Raw genomic sequence first — 23164 nt, forward strand, 5'->3', positions numbered from 1 at the left:
CCCCCCCCCCCCCCCCCCCCGGCCTGTTCTTTCCGGAGGCTGTGCGTCAGTGGTACCCTCGGCATTTGTTTTAGAAGACCGTCCGTTCTGTTCTTTTTTTGGTGGTGACCGGATCTCTGACATCTCCAGTTTCTCGTCTTTCTTTCTCCTTCAGGGATAAACTCTGACACATGTGGGAGTGCGGAGGGGGTGTCTTCAGCTTCTAGAACTGCTGATTTGCTTACTGCAACCAGGCTTTGGTTTTCGAGACCCACGTACCAGCTCTGAGACACAGGCTGTCGCTCAGAGGTGCTCTGAGGCGGATGACAGGCGATGGTGCGTAGGGGCCACAGTCCCCGATACGCTCGAAGTTACAGGTAGAGCAACCCCAGGGCTTCGGCCTGAACAGTTCTTTTTGGGAACATGGGCACTTCTTTCACCTCTCACTGTGGAGGTAGGGCTGGGAAGGGCACTTTCTTTTGACTGGGGGATTTTCCCTTCCAGTGGAGCCTTATTAAAGCCAAGACTTAGAACTGAGATGGTCCTGTTAATACATAGAGTGGAACTAAAATTTTATCAGGAGTTTCTTCAAGAGCAGGGGAGCACTGTTAGGACTTTTGCCCACCCAAGGGCTCTACATAATTGCTGTTCTGCATGAATCAAAATTCATCCACAGGAGTACATACGTAGGTAGCTGTGGACCTGCCTCTATTTCTCTAAGGGCAGGAGGCAGGACACCGAGTAGAATGTCTTGCAGGCTGAGCCCACCTATTTAAGAGACGGCTACGGAACCATCAGTTCAAGATTTCACTCCTGCTGTTATGAAAGGCAGGGGGTAAAGGAATGGTCCTTGGGACCTCCTTTTATCCCGCCCCCCCCGTCCCCCAAAGTGGAGGTTAGTATACGGTACTTAAACAGGTTAAATTTCAAGCAAAATGCTGACAGGGCTGGGCCAGGACCAAAGTACCTGATTTCTTTCAGGAAGGCCTCCATCTTAAATTCATTATTCCATCTCCTGTCTTTCACTTCTTCTATAGTTACCCTACACTGATACATTGTAAAGGACCACCTGCCTTTCATTCTGTAGTACTTGAAGAACCACCCGAAGTCCCCTGAGAATTCTATCCCAGAGTTCACAGTTCTGTTTAGGACCAGGTCACCACCTTAGAGTTCCAACGTCCATGTTTTCAGACAACCGGATACAAGTTCCTCAGCCGCCTTTGCCCTGGAGAAGGCCACTCCAGCCACCACTTGGAGGGCAGAGCAGTTCGAGCAGTTCTATCCCAAAAGCAACCACCCTTCTTTCTTAGGCCAGCAGTAAGGCTGCCCATCTTCCCAAAAAAGTCACCAAAAACCAAAAAAACCGTTGCCAGTCTGGAAGGACCAGCTTTTGGCTGGTTTGATCACTGTGTAAGTGCCCACCGGCTCCTGTTTCTGTTATGGATCTTCCATTTAGTCAAAGTTGGTTGTGATTTTTTTATTTTTAATCAATTTTTACTCTTTGGATAAAGTTTCATTTTGTCATAAGGAAAATGTGACTGAAAAAGTTATATGCAAAAAAAAAAAAAGCTTAAAAGACAAAATACTAGTTTTCCCCATTTTTCAGTTTGCCGAGGGGAAATATTTGTGACTGAACAGACATCAAAACAGCTTTCATCTTCACCAACACTGAAAAGTATAGCTGACACAGGAATATAATCCTGTCTGTTGACTTCTGTCTACCATTCTTGGTCCAGCTTAAAAGAAAACTCACCCTTTTAGCGTCATGTAACTCTTCCAGACCCAAGAGGTCTCAGCTCCTCCATTATAAGCCCCAGTATTACTGACCCTACCTGGCCTCCTTTCGAATTTATACTTCAACATAATACTTTTAAATATGTGGTGATTGGGTGAAAACTATTTCCCCAGAAAAACTGTTACTTTCATAAATGTGTGGAATAAAAACAAGCAATTAAATAGTTGATTTCCTTTCCTTGTATTTTTCAAATACTCCCTAAGACAAGATCCTTGTTGAAGGTGAACCAACAGGCATTTGTTTATGCTAATTGTGGGGCCCACTAAAACCACATTGATTAAATAATTGCAGGTACCTGAAGACTTTTTTTTATGACCTGAGTTCTTCTTTCTAAATAGTAGTTGGTTTATATTAACCTCTCCATTCAAAGGTAGACAATGATACTGATTTAACTTGTATGAGGTTAAAAGTCTTCAGACTTCCTTCCATGTTTTTGTTTTCCACTTCCCTCAATGGTTACCTCTTTTAGGCAGTCACCTTCTCTGTTCCATCTTCGGCTCTTAGAGAAACAGGCATGGGAAGAAAGGATCCATTTCACAGTTCCCTTGGAGTGTATTTCCCACTGCTGAATTAAGGTGAAAATCATATAGGCAAGAGAGACTTCGTCTGTAGCTGGAGTAGCATCAATGTGTGGGCCTACCAACTGATCTGATGTTCTGCCAAAGCCTGTCTGCACCAGCTACCAAAACTGCTATGGACTCGCAGGTGGTTAAGATTCCTCTTGGAGACTTAATACCCAAAGTTATTTATGATTAAATATCTTAAGTGATCAGACAGTTGAGATTGATCAAGCCCTTCCTCCCTCTCCTGCTCCAGCCCCAGAGGTACACTAGCTGTTTCATCATTGCCAATGCAGGTAATTAACTGTTTCAGATTCATGCTCATCTACAAGCATGTCAGCTTTCTGAAGTTAATATCCAAGCTGCCCGAAACTGGAATGTTAGGTTAATAAAAAATTAAGTGCCAGTTAAACATAATTGCTTAATTCTCCTTTGAGATGCTTGAACTTGTTGCTAAGTCTTCCTCTGAGCCTGCAGCAATACTTTTACAGGGATCTCCGAGAACTTTAAATGAGAGCCTTGACATTCTGACTACTCCAGAAAGGCGTCCAAATTAGAGCCTATATGATTTCTTCTTAAAAACTGTTAAAGTAGTAAAATCCTGACTAGCCTCATCCTAAGAAAAACTTGAAACTGTATGAAAATCTCCTAGTGCCTACCTGCATATCGATTATATTATTTTAAAAGAAAAAAACCCCATAGTTTTACCTCATCTGGACTGTACTATGCCACTGGCATGAGTTAGGAACTTCTATAGTTGCCTGTTCCCTTCTAAAGGTGTTCTACGGCCACTAAAGTTATCCTGCAATTATTTTTAAACTCTATCAATTATCTTAAAGCTCTCGAGAGTTTGGGGTGTCATGTTCATATTTTAAATAGTGAGAAAGACATCCAGACTACAGAAAACACCCAAAGGATCCCTAAAACTTTCAAGCCATTAGCAAACGCCTAACTGGGAGTTACGTCTCGTCCATGAAACTATGTAAAGCGAAAAGATCATGCTAGGTTTATAGCTGTACCTGTATTTCTAGATGCAGCAGAGATAGAACATTTTTGGAGGCCAAAAGGGAGAGTATTCTCTGATGAGTGAAATTTCTGCATTGAATTGAATTAGGGTGCAGTCACAGGGTTGCCGAGGTTTTTTTCTGCAGTGACAGCTTTGTAGAACCATAGTATAAAAAAAACTCCAAAAAAAAAAGTCCTAGAGCAAATATTTTTCTATTTATCTATGTGGAATGGCCTATTTGACAAGAAATGATACAAACTCTACTTGCTGCCCACCTATTTTTCACTGAGGTTTATCCAAATCCTGTTCTGTTTCATTGAAACCTTGTGTTTATGTAGGCCAGGCTGAAGTCAGCTATAAATCTGTGGCCTTCTGAAGTTCCCTGTTTCACACACTTGAAGTTACTTTCTAATAGATATGTGTCTTCGGCTGCCAAGCACTGACTTTTTAGAATTGGACCCAGAACTACCAAAGTAATGCTGACCGCTGCCACCGTATCATCACTGAGCACTCGAGGGCTGTTAAAATATAAACAAGCTGAAAAGCAGCTATACCTGCATTCTTGTTTTACCAATTCCTGTATGGAGGAAGGCTGTTTCACATACAATGGTTGCATTTTTGATTGAGTTATATTGGATAAATTCTCTATCACACTGCATCTGAGTGAGCTCTTGCATGGGACCAAGACAAGAAATCAATCTGCCCATAACAGCAACTGCTATTGAGTAACTAGATCCTTGACTAATAGTGCTTGATTTTTCCATAGTCAAGGTTGCTACACATCACTCATCCACTGATCATCTGAAATACCAGCTTAGCAGAATGAAGAAGCAAGCTATATACAAAATTCCCTCACATTCACACCGATGACCTTTTAGTTAGTGCTTGCTGTACCTTTCACTTTTGCACTTTCTGCAAATCAAATCCATGTGGAAAATGTTGTTTGTAGAACTCACAGAATTCACTAAGAGTGCTCGTGTCAACGACTGCCAAGTGAATGAGAGCCCCTAATAATCTGCTTTTGTTTGAACCTAATGCAAAGATGACACATGTTCTTTTCTATTCCTAATCAGTTTCTAGACATATTAAGACTTATTTACTTTGCATGAGATTTAAGTTTCCTATTATTTGAAAATGTGCTCCTTTTAAGCCACTTGAATTAGAAGAACCTGCTTGAATGTACGGTCAGTTATTAAAGCACATGTGACTAAGGTTGCATTTGTCAGTATCGTTCTACTGTTTGTACTGAAAGTCTCATTTTAAAGCTGCCCCTTAACACTGTACTATACCTTGTAATTTTTTAGATTCTTCACTTGTATGCTTTAAATGTTTCCAGATGCCTTTAGTTTTAGCTGCTGTAAAATAGCTACTTTGTGTTATTTGATATAGAATTGTTTAAAAAAAAAAACTCCATTTATTTATACAGAGACATTTATAATATTTTACAAACATTCTTATATTCTGAATAAATATTTCTAATTCCATGACGTACTTTAACTGTGTTCATTAAAAGGTGATACGACTGTCCTTCTGCAATACTGTTGTACATGTAAATGTCAAACCTATGCTGCTTCACGTTACATTGAAAGCCCTAGTCAAAACTGGGAACCAGAAGACACTACATTAGGTCAAATCAGCCACAGAACCCTCATTTATCACCAATTTCTATTTGGCTGCCTTTTAAAATTTGGTATGAATGGAAGTTATCTATTGAGAAAAATCTTTTTTCATTTTTAAAAATCAGGGAAACAGACTATAACTATCATCAAGAACTGGAAGTGCAAGGAAGTCACACATGACTACAGGAAAGATGGCAAGCAGCTCTGCAACCCGTCTACCTGTCCACTAGAGGGACAATGTTCTGCAATGAGGGCGTCTCTCCGGAGGCAAGCAAAATGTATACGTTGGTGCCCCTCTTAAGATTTTAAATAAAAATTATCATATACCTGAGGTTCGTAGTGGAGAAGAATGTATTTCTCCCATTTCTCTCCCAGAAGACTGTTAAGTATTCTATTTGGAAAGCCTGGTTGGAGAACAACTGTTTAAGAGATACTGGATTGTATGTATCTAACCAATTCTGCTTTAGAGCAATAACCAAACTGTTAAAGTGTTTGAGATGGAGAATACATACCAGTTCTTTATTTTCACTTTTGCAGAGACACTCTTTTAACAGTTCTTCCCATCATATAAACATACCTTTATCTCATACTTGTCATTTTTTATTGGTCCAAAGAGAGAGAAAATATGAGTAAATTGGAACCTATGAAACAAGTAACAGTAGCAGAAACCAGGTTAAGGTAGTAATTAAAACTGCCTAAGCAGCAAAATTTATTGATATTGCACTACAAACAGTCTAAATTTAACACGATAATATTTTTACAGAAAGCCAATATTTGAACAATCAACTGTAAAAATGTTTTAAAATACAAAAGGAAACCTTCATTCATTCAAATTGTATTCTGTAAGATAAAAGGTTTTTCATTTCTAAACTGGTGTTATTTACATCAAAAAGCTTTCAAAAAAGAATAACTGTTAAGACACAGGACTTTGTTCATTTTCTCAGGGGAGCGTACAGCTGGCATTGCTAGTCAACTCTGGCAGTATGATAATCCTGCAAACATTTAAACTCACTGGAAATTCTTAATTTATGATAGTCACACCCAATATAAGTGAGAATCAGTCCTCACCCTTTGATTAACACTGAGGGAAAGAGACAAAGCTACTGTTCAGCCAGAACGTAGTAAATCCAGAAACACAATAAATCCAATCGAAAGGTATCAATTTGTATAACAACAAGGTAAACCCCACAGCTATTTTGAGGTTCCTTTTCTGCTCTAATTGTTTGACGACTAACCAAAACAAGCACCAGGAACTTCATTACTACCACAGGCAGAATTACTCCCAATGGTTTACTTACACAGTCTTTCTCCAAACATTAAAATGCCCTAGAAGGTGAAGTCATAAAACGCTGTGATAATTAAGGCAAAAATTAAATGTTATATCATTTCACATAAGACAAAAAGGTACTGAGAGTTTACAAATCTAGTCACATTCACTCTAAAGTCCAGTTTTCTCAACATATTTAGTGAAACCATTTCAATTTTTTTCTACCAGCTTTTGTAGGTCTCACATAAAATTTAACATGACTCAGCATAAATATCTTCACCTTCTTCAGACTAAAACCCTCTCCCAAGAAAACTGTTTTAAGACTACACATCTTCCTTGAACATTACCTAATCTCTGCAGCATAAAAGACACTTCAAACCCTTGTTTTGGAAGTAGTAGGATTAAAAAAGGTTAAAAAAAAAATTCTTATTCCCTTTCCCATCCAAACTAAACTGCATGAAAGACAATCTTATATAGGATTTCACTTGTTAATACACGAACTATAATTCCATTTGATTAATCATTTTATTCTGAAATAAGACTGTTTTAAGTTTACATTAAAGCCAACACGTAAACCTTTAAATCTGAACTGTATATGTCAATTTCCAAAGATGATTTTTTATAAGGTATTAAACTAATAAACTTCAAACACAATCATAAGAAAATATATATATGTGTGTATATTACATAAATGTGTGTGTTATATACACAAATATATATATACAAAATAGTTCATGGTTTTATTTTCCTTCCCTGTGACTGAAGGAAAAGTCTGTAAGAAAATGGAAAGTCAGTTAGCTGTCTCTCTTCCTAACTTTGAAGTGAAATATGAGCAAAAAAGTAAAATTAAAGACTCAGTTCCTTCAGACACTTCTATTTGAAATTAAAAGGTACTTGGACAGCATCCAAATGCAAACCTAAAATGAACAACAGAGACAGCAGTGCGCTAGGACAGTAGTGAAATGCACAAAGAAACTCTTGTAGATATGTCTTTTGTGCTTTTCTATCAGTGCACATTATATATACAGGACATGAAGAGAGCAAGTTCACTGCTACTCATTCACTGCAAAAAGTATTAACATCTAACCAAACTGCTGAGGAATAGTTACTACCTTGCTAAACTGCATTCAGTTGAGAACCTTTACTTTCATTTGCTGCCATCCATAGCTGATTCCAAAATTACCACAAAAGAATAATATAAACCAAGATATTTTACAAAGAACTAATTTCTTAAAGCTTGAAAAATGACTAACAATGTAGATTTGTGCCCAGAATGTTTCACACCATTGTTTGTAGCTAGAGATTGTTTCAGAACCTCAGTCAATGAATTAAAAGCAGATTAAATTAAAATGTTATATTCTACCTCAGAAAGTCCACAACCTAAGACTGTTATCTAAGACCTCTCAAGGACTGAGGACTAGCAGAACACTGTCCATTTCACCCTAGAACCACAGTTTTCTTTGTTCTCAATCTGATAGCTACATGCACTGAGACCCAAAACGGCACTGGTATCCACAGCCTTCCTCTCTGCTTGTGGCCCAAGGGTTGAGTGAGATCATCTCTGAAGGGTAAGATATGATCACTGCATATAAATTCCCACAGTGGCAGATTTACCATAAGGATGTAGCACAAACTATTCTTCTATAAAAGGGACAAGATACAAAGGGCGGGTGGGATAGCGGTGGGGACTCCATGGCCTCTTCCTGGCTTCAGAAGCCAATAATCAAAACAACACCCAAACCCCTACAAGAGCCCTCCCACCAAAAAAGCAGCACATATATATGTTCAGGGCCTTATTCTTCCATTGGACTAAAGGACTAAAGAAGTCTACTAAGTGGAGGGTCCACATGGGACGAAGTTACAAAACAAGGTAATTGATTCCTGCATCCAATCCCTTTCCCACAAGCACCGTCGGCCAATACTACACAGCTAATGCAAGCACTCTGTCTGGGTCGATTCTTTTCAGATTGTGCTTCCAAGCCGCTACCATTGCTAAACCATCCCCTCTGCTAACCACAGAAGACACAAGACAAATGGAATCTCTTTACTAGTGATTTCATTAACCTGGGGACCAGATTAAAGATTCAATTATAAACATCTCTCAAAATAAAACTTCCATACTTTACCATAGTTTTTATTTACATTTCTTTGTACTTTAAAGTCTGAGCAACTACGCTGGTGGAAGCCAGCCCTTCAAGTCCACTCCCATGTATGAGAGGTAGCTTTATTCTTTTCCCTAGCTTTACACTACTGTTTCAATAGTAAATGCTGTTTGTCACAGACAACTAGATGGAAAGGTATGGATCACCATTCAGAACGAATGTACAGCTACCTCATGAAGTGGCTGTGTCACACACCTGACCATGGCTGGCTGTGCTCTGACTTATGTTCCTGTAAGAAAGCAGAGCACTTCAGTGTGGCTGCAGTTGTAAATTACCAGCACAGGAAGGACCAGACTCCCAAACACCCATCTTTAAAGTGAGAAAAAGTACTTCAGATTTACTGGATTATTTGACAACCGTAAAAAAATAGTAACTTTACCCAGAGCTAGAAAACAGTTGGTAATGGCCACATATATTAGACACTGCTTGGCCTAGGCAATTATCATGTTTCTAGCCTAATACAACAGACAGCACTCAAGAACTGGTTTATCTTCTAAAATTTCTTCCTTATACTCTCACTATAGCTATCTCCTCCCTTCAGGGCACTTTTGTTGTATAATAATAACCTATCCTATATTTTGAAACTGCAATCCAAAACTTTATTTTGAAAGCAAGAGACAGAGCCTTTATTGCCTATTTGCAATCTGCCATCTTCAGGACACCCGAGTATAAACTTCAAGAGCAACTCAATTCTAGGAAAATGCTGATGCCATCATAATCTCATTTTTAGAGTTCTCAGCAACTATACAAATACACTTTAAAGTCTTAGGACAGAATATAAAATGAGAAACTCTAGCTAGGCTTTACCAAGCTATCAGAAATAAGGTTTAACAAAACTGTTGTTTTACTAACACCTATTTAGCCATAGACAGATACTTAAAGGTAAAGGATATTGATACCTTCAGACAAAGTTAAGACTTTGTCTTGCTTATCATTAATCTAAAATTACATCAATACATATGAGCCCCTTCCCCAGGCCAGAATATAATCCGAGTCAAAATCACTAAGTGACACTTTTCTTCAATCATAAAAATGTTAATGAATCTGACCTTGTAACTATGATTAATATGCAAAGAAAACACTGCCTCAGAGAACACAGAGACATAACAGATGTCTATCAAAACAAAATCTCAACAGGCAGAGGGAGGTACTGGTACAAAAATAAAGATAAAAAGCTAAGAGATATCATAGTAAGAAAAGTAACGTGGCAAAACAGTCTAATTTTTATACTGACTTTGCATACTGTTCAAGTTAACTGTTGGAAACAAACAAAAACAAAAAAGAGGGACTTAGGTAATGAAATGTTTTTAATGCATACATGCACTTAGACCTGAACTTTTCTAAAGACCACCATAATATGTTGAGCTTTATAATAAAATTTAAATTTAATCCCTGTGGAAGGATGTCATTCACTTAGATTTGAGTTTTTTATTTGATATTACGCACAAACTACTAAAGCCGTAAAAGACAAAGTACCAACCCAATCTTATAGCATAAAAGTATTTTTGCTATATTTTGCTATACATCTTCATTATCTGCACTTACTAATTGATATGTAATAGAAAAATAAGAATATCCAAAGCTCAAAGCAGCAAGCAGTGACCACAAATCCCTTGACAACATAGGAGACTTGCTTTTATATATTAACATGAAAATCCAACTTAAGTTTCAAACCTCTTCAAATTTCACCCATGCTAAGGGTTCTATTCAGTTTATGTCTCAGGAAGAGTGTCACTGGTTGAAATCCTAAAACCATTCATTTGCTATTTCTTAACAAAAACTTGTGAAAGCATGTAAACTATACCCCTATCTTTTGGATAACAATGGTTAAGTACAAAAAAATTCATTTAACATCTTACAAATCATTACAGTTATACATAAAAGCACCTACAAAATTTAAAAAAATAAAAGATTCACAGTGCACTGAACCTTGGAACATGTAAGGTTGGAACATAAGAACATTTAAAAAGTGGATTCAAAGACCTATTTTTCCTCTCAAAGACATAAAACACAATGAAGCCAACACAACTACTCTTCTCATCTAGCTTCTTAAAATGCAGCACACAGAAGTAAATTATTGCATATTCAGCACACTCCTTTATCACTTGATTTCTTCAAACCATGCTAAAATTTCTCAAAGGAGAAATCCAGTTCTGTGCTAAGCATGGCCTTTCTCAAGGTAACCTGAACACTGAGAAACTAATACACAGGTTCAAGGGAATAAGTATAGCAGATGTACATAAAACAGGTACATCCAACTTATACATTTTCTGCATAGTTAAGTCACATCACACACATAAACTTTAACTCACATCTTTATCTCAAACTGTCAAGAGAGCTAAAAGCCTCAAGTTACCAAAATCCCATCCCAACAATACCCTTATTTTGTTCCACAGTGCATTAAATGAAGCAGCACAACAGCAATAACATTTAACCATAGTTAAACTGCTGTAATTGAAAAGAGATAATCTGTTGGTTCTTGAAAAGGCTCAACACCTTTAGAGGACATACTTCTGGTAACTAACTCTAATCTCTTTTGCTTTTGCATTAAGAGCTGAAAAACCCAACTCTAGGCACCAGAAAGATTGACCAAAATACTCAAAAAACAAAAACCACACACACACACAAACACACACACACACACAAAATTACTAAAAATTATATGGTTTCCAGATGACAGTAAATGAGTGAAAATGATTTACCTGCCAGGCAAACTAAGTTTTCACTCCCTTAACAATTTAATAGAAATCTGGAATGCTGGGACCAACTATAAATATGGCTCAAGGAGACCCAAGCAAAGCAGCTGTATTTCTGGAAAGAACAGTAAGAGCTTCCAAAAGCAATCATATAATGCATTTTAAAAAAGGTCACAGAAGGATTCACAAGTTTGTCACATTAAAAGATGCAGAATTATGAATAACCTAATTTTAAACACACTGCTGTAATCGTGAATTCTCCTGCTTAGCACCAAGAGGGTGACACTTTTATTAATAAATAGATTTCTCCTTTAAAATCAAGCCATTTAAAAGCTAAAGCAAAGAAATACCAAGTGAATTCCTTACAATAGTACTTCTTCTGAAAGTCCCACTGGGTTAAATAGAACCCCTATTAAATAGGCTATCTATACAGAATAAAGATTTCTACAATAAAATTTACAAGCAGAGATATATTCTGTGGATACCACATGTAAAAAAAGATTTTTAAAACCCACATGGCAGATGCACACGCACGCATATGCTCACACATCACACCCCCAAAAGAAATACCTTCAATGAGGTCAGAAGCAGCCCCAACACTAAAGCCCCCTTTTAAAGTTCTGGCGATTGTCCTCAATTAGAGCTGAAATTCTTCTTAAAATGGGCATTGCCATCTTTATTTAGATTTAAGAATCCTGAAAGAGCAAAATACAGTCCTAGAAGTGAGTTATGTATGTTACCTTCATGTTCTGATCATCCCCTAGTGAAATGCTTTATTTGTACTTGGGTGAACCACATACCCCTTCCCTTCTCACTCCATCATCCAGGGGCTTCAGCATGCTCATAAAAGCATGTCAGTTTCTGCTGCTACTGCAAATTGGAACCTAATACAAACATTAGTTTCCAGAGATCAACACCAAGATGCAATGTAAAACCTAATAATGTCAGTATTCCATTCATATTTACACAACTGTAATAGAGAATAAATTTTCACAGGAATGAAACCATTGTACAATACTGAAGAGCTGGTGGCAGGACAGTGAAGACAAGACCAAAGCAGCTGCCACCAAAGCAGTTGCCAGGTCCCGGCCTCCATGCTCCACGCTCCCCTCTCCCCACCACTCTCCCAGGTTTGCTGACTGCACAAGGCTCTCAACTCAAGTCAGAGTGTACTCCCCACCTAATCAACTCAGTCCCTCTCCAGGCTGAGGACTTTGTTTTTTAATGAAGTGCTGTGTTCATTTTTAACATGAACATTACACAGTAGATGCTGGCTCTAAATAAACCTTTCAACAAATCTCCCAGCAGAGGAGGATTAGAGAACCCGAGTGGTTAGAAGCAGAGAAATGCGCAAAATGCCACCAAAGCAGATGACCTGCGATCTTGACTTCTGTGACATTTTTAGCTCTTGCACTCATTTATTATTTGTGAATTTTAAGTTTCTTTTAAAAATGTCAACATAAGCAAACTCTAATTGCAGTCACTGTCATGGATAGATGGAACATTCCCATTAACTTGGCTACTTGATGATGACTCACACTATTTTCTTGACCAGAACACGAAATAAAAATCACAATCACACAGAAAAAAATGCTCTCATAAAAAGCAACTTAAATTCGTTAGCCAAACACTGAAAAGGTATATCTGTATAAAAGGTTATAACTGCATTTACAGTGCAAACTCATGTTTCTTTCTACTCTCTCTTCTGCAGAGAACGTTATCTTCAGAAACATCATTGCCTCCCTGCATTTCTTTAAAACACCTGAGAAAGGTAAGGCTCAAAGAGACACCCACTCAAATGCAACAGGTCTCTGATCCTGGGACTTCCACAACACATCTGCTGCTTTCAAAGGTCCAAGATTTTCATTATAGCATTATGGTCAAACTTAAAACTCAAAAAGGCTCTGGATGAAAAGGGGAACTTGCAATGACCATTACATGCCACAGACTGTCCCTCGGCATGTTCTAGCAACTGGTCTTCACCGGAGCAAGGCAAGTCATATGCAGCATCTGTTTAAATAAACAAACAAACTCAATAACTTTATAGTAAGAACTCAAATACTGCCCTTCCCACCTTTTGTTCTACAGGAATGCAGGTACAGTATATACTTTTCCTCACCACACTCTAAGTCTAACCTAAGCAGAACCGCCAAGACACTTTCCTTTCCCTAAACTGGGGCTCAACTGATTTTCTAATCTATGATTATTGATTCCCACACATTCATTCAAAATCTAATCTTAACCCTTTACACCCTTACTATTCACATGCTTTCAAAAATGGGCATACTTTCGTCTACCTCCCATATTTGTTTTCTGTGCCAACATAAAGGGAGCTTCTTAAAAGATCAAAATGTAAGCACTGTAGAAAAAAGAAAAAAAAAGGCAAGCACTGTAAAGATTACAACTGTAATCTAAGATTTATAAAGAGTACAATTCTAGAAAAATAAAGATGGAGCTTACCACATCTCTAGGGAATATATTAACCTAAAGAAAAATCCAAATTTTCAAAATCATGGTCCAACAAAACTCCCAACTTACCAGGGTTTTGTTTTGTTTTTTTGTTTTAAAGGTAGAAAAGAGACCTGACCAGGAAAGTGGATTGGGAATAGACAAAGAACCTGGGAGGTTCAGTCAGTTAAGCATCTGCCTTCAGCCCAGGTCATGATCTCAGGGTCCTGGGATCAATTCCCGCTTCGGGCTCCCTGAAAAGCAGGCAGCCTGCTTCTCCCTTTCCCTCTGCCCCTCCCCCCTGCTTGGGAGCGCTCTCTCTCTCTCCAATAAACAAATAAAATCTTAAAAAAAAAAAAAAAAGGCTGAGGCACAAAGAAAATCTCAAATGTTTCCCAGGACAAAAATCCTTTTATACTTCCTTTTCAAGACAAATTTTATATGTCCATACAATGCCCAACTAAGCTGGGTATATGAAGTTACAGTATACCTTCTTTTAATTTCTTCCTGAACATATGGCTTTTTAAAGATTTGTAAAGTAACTGATTTCTGAGCTTAATTAAACTACCAGCCTATCATGTCCCTACCAGACAACATGGCCAGAAAAATCTTATTATGGGAACTTCTACCTCCATATCTATGTATACCAAACTACTGATAGTTCCTACAACTTCATAGTTAACCTTAATTTTCCAAAATAGGGTTAAAGCATCTTTTAAAATAGCATTTATCCTGCTTAAATCATAAACAGTACTGCAAGAAAATATGATAATGCTTCTTATTTCTTAGACTTTTCTATATGAAAGCCTTAAATTTAAATGGTGAATAATGTATATATCTACTGCATAGGGATTTCACACAATTCAAAACAGCACGTAAGAAAAGTCTACTATACTTCCAAATGACATCTATTAAATCAGTATTACCAAAGAACTTTCTACATTCATCACCATTACCTTCCAAATCAGATCACACACCTACTCTTTATAACTGACAATGGAGAAGTTCCAGATGTCATTTTAATAAAAGCTATCCATAGTGCCTCCTTAAAAAGTTGCTCATTACCTCCTAAAAGTGGGAAATGTTGCCATTCTGAAGTTAGTACTCATATATATACATATATATGAGAATGAGGTCTCCTCACCTTTACAATACTTGGTTCTACTCCCCTCTCACTAATAATTACTGACTTACAATGTTCACACATAGCACCAAGGTTTGACATTCACACACAAAAACAGCACACTGAAAGGGAAAATCATTTCATCTTGATCATTTAAGGTCATTTTAGCGAGTTTCATATTTAGAGAACATGACCACACATATGAACTCTACAGACATGTGCAACTCTTCCTGCTTATCTTTCACAGTCCATCATACTCTCAACTAAAATCAAGGTTGGGCCAAAACCAAATCAAATCCCACCAGAGATTTTAAAAAGAAAATGACTTGCCTGTTTCGAAATTATCCTGAAGTTTTCGTGGATGAAGTCTTTTTTCACATTTCTAAAAAAACAAACAAACAAGAAACACACAACACACCAGCTGCAGTTATTCTACTTACTATAAATGAGGAAATATATGATCAAATTTCTCAGGAAGAAAATTAAGCCAGTAATATATCACCATCCCCAGTCTTACACTAGTATTTTTATTTTTTTAAGCCTAAAATTTTTTTAGTTCTTGATTACATGTACAATATAGAAACACCAGAAAAAGAAAATTACTCATTAAATTTCTCAACCCAAAGATAATTAAGTATTAACATTTTGGCGTATCTTTGTAGCTTTTTCTCTATGAAGATACTGTAAATTTTCATAGAATTACTAAAAATTAAGTGGAATTATTTAGTACATAGGACTATTCTATAACCTACTTTTTAAAAATATTTATTTATTTTAGAGAGAGAGAGAGAAAAAGAGTGAGCGCGTGCGAATGGGGGAAGGGGCAGAGGGAGAGAGAGAAACTCCAACAGACTCCCCACTGAGCATGGAGCACAAAATGGGGCTCGAGCACATGGGGCCCAATCCCACGATCCTGAGATCATGACCTGAGCTGAAATAAAGAGTTGGACAGTTGGATGCTTAACTGACTGAGCCACCCAGGTGCCCCAATCTACTTTTTAAGTGTAATATACTGTGAACATTTTTGTTAAAAAATATAAAACCACACCATCATTTTTAATGACTACATGGTAGTCCATTGCATAGATCTGTAATACTGCATTTAAAATTATATTCTTGGACATTTAGACTGTTTCCATATTTTCATTATTCAAAAGAATAATGGGATGAACTTTCTTTAAAATTTCCTTCTAGGGAAACAATTTAAGAACCTTTTCAGGCTTTCCATATAGTCAAGCTACTCTCTAGAAGGTTTTACCAGTTAGTTATTTTTAAGTGTTGCCCAAACACTCAACAATATACAAATGGCTCTCTTTTTACCTGTGCCAATCTGACAGGAAAAAAGTGTAATAGTAAAAGGCAAGTAATCTAACAGTAAACTGATCTTTAACATGTGTTTGCCCATGAAATCAATACACCCCAAGTTAAGTAAACAGCAAATAGAAATTCAGGTAAAAAATTTTTGCTAAAACCTTAAAACTATTATCACCCACTATTAAAAAAGAAAAGTAGGTGAAACTACAACAAGAAAACTCAACATACAAATACCAGGACTTACAGAAAAGATAAGCAGTGGAGACCCATTAGTTATGAATTGCTACTTTCTAGAGCACAGACTAAAAGAGTGGAAGTAAATGCCTTAAAATGCTCACAGTTATCTGTCTGCAGGCCTAGTCTAAGGGCTATGGCACTGGCTTTATTTTATTTTTAATTTTCTAAATTCTATCAACTTGAAGGAAAAAAAATACACTGTGACATTCTTCCCAACTTTCAACTTTATTAAAACAATACAGACTCTATTTAGAAAAATACAGAAAAATAGCCAAGGACTTGCTCTTTCTAGAAAGCAGAGTTGACTACACACTATTTTCGCAGTACTAAAAAATATTTAAATACCCACATAAAAAAGCAAAAATGAGATATGCAATTGAATCAATGTGACAAACCTGTAACAGAGTAGCCAGAGATTTTAAGTGAGCAAATAATGCACAATTTCACTTCATAAAATCTTATCAATATATCAATTCAATGTGCTTTGACAATGCCCTTGCTCCACTCCTAAAAATAGGGTGAACTGCCTTCTTAGAGTTAGAGCTGTAAGTCTTACCATCAAGGGATTCTGCTGCTTGGCTGGCTGGCTGTGGACCCCGTTTGTTCTTTTCTTTTGATTAGGTGAATCCTGATACTGTTTTCTGCCATTTCCCCTCATACTTTGATTCTGTTTTTCCAATGAGAAGAAATAAAAGGTAAACCTACAATATAATGTAACAGGACAAAAGCATATACCCCCAAGATTATCTTTAGCTGGCTAAGAGTTTAACAAAGTCCCCCCCCAAATTTTCCTAAAGTACTAGGGAACCACATCATATATTTTCTTACAGAACATAGTGCTTCACAAAACAAGATTCCTCTAAAGGTACGAAATAGCAAATATAATGGTCCCTAGGACTCTTGTCTTATCCCATTTCTGCGTACAGATTTTGTTTACAATGCAGGAGTTAAAAATATAAAAAAGGGAGGGGGAGAGAGGAACAAGTTTGAAAACCTTATGCGACTGTCAAAATAACCTTCTGTGAGGGGAATGCAAAGGTACATTGGCCACAGTTCTTAAAACAAGAAATATATAGCAGATGTGATCAACTGTTACCCTAAAATCTGCTTTAAATTATTAACAAGTAAACATTTTTAAATTAATAATCTTTTATACGAAATAAAGACTGGTATTGTTTTTTAAGATTTATTTATTTGACAGAGAGAGAGCAGAGAAAGCACAAGCAGGGGGAGATGCAGAAGGAGAGGGAGAAGCAGACTCCCCACTGAGCTGGGAGCCTGACGTGGGGCTCGATCCCAGGACCCAGGAATCATGACCTGAGCCAAAGGCAGATATCTGAGCCACCCAGGTGCCTCAAAGAGTGGTATTTTATTTTTTTATTTTATTTTTTTTAAAGATTTTATTTATTTATTTGACAGAGAGAGAGCACAAGTAGGCAGAGCGGCAGGCAGAGGGAGAGGGAGAAGCAGGCTTCCCACCGAGCAGGGAGCCCGATGCAGGGCTCGATCCCAGGACCCTCGGATCATGACCTGAGCTGAAGGCAGACGCTTAACGACTGAGCCACCCAGGCGCCCCTCAAAGAGTGGTATTTTAAAAACTTAGGCCATTATCTCTAAAGTTAGACCTAAAGCCTAAACATGCATTAGTTGACATTTTGCAATTGTATTATTTAACAGTTAATTTTCTTACCCCCCCCAAAAAATCTAAGTTTAACTTAAAAAATAAAGTTTTTAAACATTAATTTGTCCCTAGAGGTCTTTTTTTTTTTTTTTAAAGATTTTATTTATTTATTTGACAGAGAGAGACACAGTGAGAGAGGGAACACAAGCAGGGGGAGTGGGAGAAAGAGAAGCAGGCTTCCCGCGGAGCAGGGAGCCCGATGTGGGGCTCGATCCCAGGACCCTGGGATCATGACCTGAGCCGAAGGCAGACGCTTAACGACTGAGCCACCCAGGCGCCCCGTCCCTAGAGGTCTTGAAAGGACTAGTTAAGAAGACTAAAACAACGTGAATAATTATTTTATTGTATTTTAAAATATCAAAATATATTTGTTTATATTCTATCTACCTACAAAAAAAGTTAAGCAGTTCCTAAAACAGCTTGAAAACAATAGGCTTTTTTTTAAAGTTTTTATTTCAACATAGAGCTCATACTCACAACCCAAGATCAAGAGCTGCGTGCTCTTCTGACTTAGACCCAGGCATCCCAACATTAAACTAACTTAAATAAAGAATGGTAAGGAACAGATAACAAACTGATGGTTGCCAAAAGGGGGATGGGCAAATGGGTGAAGGGGAGTGGGAGATACAGGCTTCTAGTTATGGAATGAGTAAGTCACAAGAATAAAAGGTACAGTGTAGGGAATATAGTCAATCACATTGTAATAGCGTTATACATACGGTGGTTTTATGGTGACAGATGGGAGCTACACTTGCGGTAACATACAGAAATGATGAATCACTATGTTGTGCACCTGAAACTAATGTAATATTGTCAACTATACTCCAATTTAAAAAAAAATATTTTTTAAATAGTAAGGAAGGGACGCCTGGGTGGCTCAGTCGGTTAAGTGTCTTCCTTCGGCTCAGGTCATGATCCCAGGGTTCTGGGATCGAGCCCCGCATTGGGGTCCCTGCTCCGCGGGAAGCCTGCTTCTCCCTCTTCCACTACCCCTGCTGTGTTCCCTTTCTCACTGTCTGTCTCTCTGTCGAATAAATAAATAAAATCTTTAAAAAAAAACCAGTAAGGAAACAGGTTTACAGAAACTCATGTTACACATACTTTTAACTCAATTTCATTCATTCTGCTCTTCCTGGTATATTTTAGTGTGGTAGAAGAAATATAAAGTTTACCACTATAACTACTTTTAAATGTACAATTCAGTGGCAGTAAGTATAGTCACAATGTTGTGCAACCACCGCCAGTATCCATCTCCAGAACTTTTTTCATCATCCCAAAGAGAAACTTTATATCCATTAAATAACTCTGTATTAACCTGTCCCTCAGCTTTGGTAACCCTAAGTTAATTTATATCTATAAATTTGTCTATTAGGTACCAAATATAAGCAGAATGGTACAATATTTGTCAGTGGTGTGTGACTTATTTCACGCAGCATGTGTCTAAGTTTCAATGACCATGTTGTAGTATGTGTGTGTCATAATTTCATTCCTTTTTACGACTAATATACCTCTGTATGTATATTCTGTTCATTTGTTAATCTGTTGACGGACATGTGGGCTGTTTCCACCTTTTGGCTATTGTGAATAATGCCACTATGAACACTGGTATACAAGTTACCTGGTTGAGTCCTTGTTTTCAATTTTGTGAGGTATATTCCGAGGAAGTGGAATTGCTGGATCACATGGTAATTCTGTATTTAACTTTTTGAGGAACCACCAAACTATTTTCCATGGCAGCTGTACCATTTACATGCCCACCAAAAATGCACGGGATTCTAATTTCTCCACATTCTTGTCAACACTTGCTATTTTCCTTTTTTTTTTTTTCCTTATTACAGCTATCCTAATGGATATGAAGTGGTATCTCAGTGTGGTTTTGATTTGCATTTCTGTAAAGACTAATGATGCTGAGATTCTTTTCATGTGTTTATTGGCCATTTGCCTATCTTCTTTGGGGAAATGTCTATTCAAGTTGTTTGCTCATTTTTTAAATTGGGGTTTTTTCACGAATTTGTCACCTCGCGCAGGGGTCATGCTAATCTTCTCTGTATCATTCCAATTTTAGGATATGTGCTGCTGAAGTGAGCACTAATTGGGGTTTTTTGTTATTGAGTTAGAGGAGTTCTGGATTTTAATCTAACATCAGATATGTGATTTGCAAATATATTATCTTTTCACTCTTTGAGAGTGTCCTCTGATGCACAAAAGTTTGTAATTTTGATGAGCCCAGTATATTTTTTAAAAGAATGAAAACAAAGAAGAGTGGCAGCCAAATGGATGGCTAAAATGATAAAGACAGATAATGCCAAGAATTAGTAAGGATGTGCAACAAGTGGAGCTCTCATATATTTGGTTGGGGATAACTTGAGAACAGGCATATCCAGTGATCCAGAAATTCTGTTCATTATCTATACACAAAAGAATGCTCATCAAAATATACGTACAGAAATATCCATAGCAGCACTGTTTGCAAAGCCCAAAACTGGAAACGACCAAAATGTCCATTAGGAGTAGAATGGATAAAGTGTGGTATAATCATGCACTAGAATACAACACAATAATAAACCCTTCATTGATGGCATATATATCAAAGTCAGATACTAATTTTTATTACTTACTACACTGTATTTATACCAAAACTGTAAAGGTTACGAAGTTCAGCTGTGCTTCAAATCACAAGTCAGGAACACAGAAGTCTGATCAACAATTCAGAGCTCTGTAACTGTTAATCTGCAATTCTTCAATTCAGATACATTTCAAAGTCAAATCTAAAGTTATGAAAATCTTTAAATGTATTATCACTCACCTTCGCTTTTAAAAGGTCAGACATTTCAGAATGATTATTATATGGCTTTTGCTGCAGCGGTTGCCTGTGCTTTACCCACTGGTCACCAGGAGAACCTTCAGGAAACAACTGCTGACTGTGGCGGAATTTGGTTCGACTACGCCAAGATTTAAAAAATAAAAACCAGATCACAAAATTTTCACTTAAAATTCTTCTAACACCTTTATAGTTTATCTTACAGATCACAAACTTTACTTTCCTCTTTACTGTCTACCTCCCCGCATGGAACGCAAGTTCCGTAAGGGCAGGGATTCTTATCTGCTTTACCTACTGCTCTATTCCCAGCACCCAGAGGAGTGCCTGGTGTTCACTATTTCTTGAATGAATGAATGAATGGTGTTATTTTTATTTTTAATCCCAAACTTTCCTAAATTATCCATATTACCTCCTCCCTATAAGTGATTTTACCTTTAAAAACCTGAAGAAAATAATTCTAAATTTAGTTGAAACAAACAAATATAAGTGGATATTCCTTCTTATTAGGAGAGACAACTCATTCTCAACCAGGATGTCTGAAGTGTGGAATTTGATCCTACACAGGTCGGTTACAAATCCCTTCCATGCTAAAAGAGGATCTGAAAATTTAAGCTATATTCTAAAGTAAAAAATTAAGGGGCCCAAGACAATAGATGAGCAAATTAAATAAAGGTCTGTGAAAGAATTTGATTTTAAAAGGTTGTACTCACACAGTATTTTGTAATAAAGAAATACCATTTTTATAGTACCGCTTACATGTATAATAACAGTCCAGAGTCACTGATCCAAAGAACTGTACTACAGTGATTGTTTCTGAATATTTCAGAGTTGTTCTCCTTTCCCATTTAAAAATTATAATAAAATTGCAGCATGCCTACTTTCTTGAAACAAAATTCAGGTATTTCCTCCAACACATCACCACAGACATTAGTCTATATGCTAAAAACATACCATCTTGCCTAAGAAACCTGAAATTTGGTTCAAGTTGCTTCATAATGTCCTTACTCCACTCTCCAAGACCACAAAGCCTTAGGACTAAAAGATACGGGAGTCACATCACAAACTATGGTTTGTGTCTCCCAAACATGAACAGTCATACCACTGTTTTCCAAACACTGTCACGATTTTGTAACTTTTTAGTAGTATGTTTCTTTTAAATCTTAGCTACACTCCTATTTTCCTACACTGTTTCATTTATGTCTAGTAGTATATAATTTGGTGATTATAATCACAGGTTCTGAAAGGCAGAAATGACTCTCAAGGCATTTAGTCCAAGCTTCTGTCCTCATAAAACCCAACTAAGACAGAATATTCCCTATGTATTTAAAAAAATATTAACTCTAGATGTGGTTTGTTCCTGTTTAATTTTTGAAGCCCTCAGACAGAATCACAACATCTAAATTAAATAAAATGTATAATGCAACTAACTCTCTGAACCTAACATATAAAAGTTCTAGCAAGCTTATTACAAATATATACGCTTATTTAACAAAATTATTTGCTCAGCCTACTCTATAATTGCAATTTGGATATAATTAAGTTCCAACCAAGAAAATGTTCTTTGTGGTTCCTGTCCATGTAACAGTCACTTTTTACAGTACAACAGACTTTGTTAGGGAAAGAAAAGCAGTAAGCCCAAGTCTTCACAGTTCTATCTTTCTGAACAAATTATACATCAGCATTCCTCATCTCCCCTATACAAAAACAGACCTCAATATATCCTCTATTCAACAATCTTCAGAGACGTAATTGTCTCTGAAGTAGGATATGAGAACAGAGAACAATAGCAACACACACAGTGGCAGATTTTTTTTCTTTTCCTCATGTTCTATCTACCCATCTAAAAAGTTGGTACCCTCTTGTGCATACTATTTTAAAATGTGCCTGAAGCTCCTTTCCAACTCTAATTAACCTTTTTCATCTCATCAAAAACCCTTTAAAAATTTTTTCTATTATCTCTAAGACCAGTAACAAAATAATATACTACAAAAAGGAATCCAACACTTCTGTAAACTTCAGAAGGAAAATGCTAGTGCACTATCAGAAAGTAGGAATCCTATGAATGTATTTCTTTACCTCAATTTTTCCACAGTGGGTTTAGCTGGTGTGCTACCGACTGAGGAAAATCCATTGTCACTGTCTGAGGAATCTCCAAATCTCCGCGAAAGCCAGTCCCTTAGTGGTCTACGGAAACATTAAGAATTCACTCTTAAAACTTAGCTACATAAAAAAACAACCAGAATTAGTTTTGTACTTCAAGAAATAGGAACATACCTGATAAAGGGAATGGCCATAAAAAATTTGTTAGGTGCCAAACCAAGTTTGGATTTCGGGGTCATATCATTTCTATGACAGGGCAATTTCTCAATGGAGAACCACTCAATGTTCTGAGACACAAAAAAAATAATTCATTTAGTTAATTATCATCAAGGAGTTTCTAAAAGCAATTTCCTACT

At 37.0% G+C, this 23164-nt stretch overlaps 1 protein-coding gene and 1 non-coding gene across 2 annotated transcripts in view; both read right to left on the reverse strand.

Moving 5' to 3' along the window:
• Positions 1-13: 13 nt before the first annotated feature.
• DCP2 (decapping mRNA 2) overlaps positions 14-23164 on the reverse strand; it is a 60725-nt gene continuing 37574 nt past the window's right edge. The window contains exons 6-11 of the mRNA XM_032403848.1: positions 22983-23095; positions 22785-22892; positions 20694-20829; positions 16763-16873; positions 14986-15037; positions 14-13094 (exon numbers count right to left, since the gene is read on the reverse strand). Of these exons, the coding sequence (XP_032259739.1) occupies positions 12931-13094; positions 14986-15037; positions 16763-16873; positions 20694-20829; positions 22785-22892; positions 22983-23095 (684 nt within the window). The 3' untranslated portion in view covers positions 14-12930. The remainder of the gene's footprint in view (positions 13095-14985; positions 15038-16762; positions 16874-20693; positions 20830-22784; positions 22893-22982; positions 23096-23164) is intronic.
• Positions 19875-19976, reverse strand: LOC116632476. Its single transcript, XR_004299421.1, has one exon. It is a non-coding gene; the product is annotated as a U6 spliceosomal RNA (small nuclear RNA).

Source organism: Phoca vitulina, unplaced genomic scaffold (assembly GCF_004348235.1).
Source record: "Phoca vitulina isolate PV1807 unplaced genomic scaffold, GSC_HSeal_1.0 scaffold6, whole genome shotgun sequence".
NCBI lineage: Eukaryota > Metazoa > Chordata > Mammalia > Carnivora > Phocidae > Phoca > Phoca vitulina.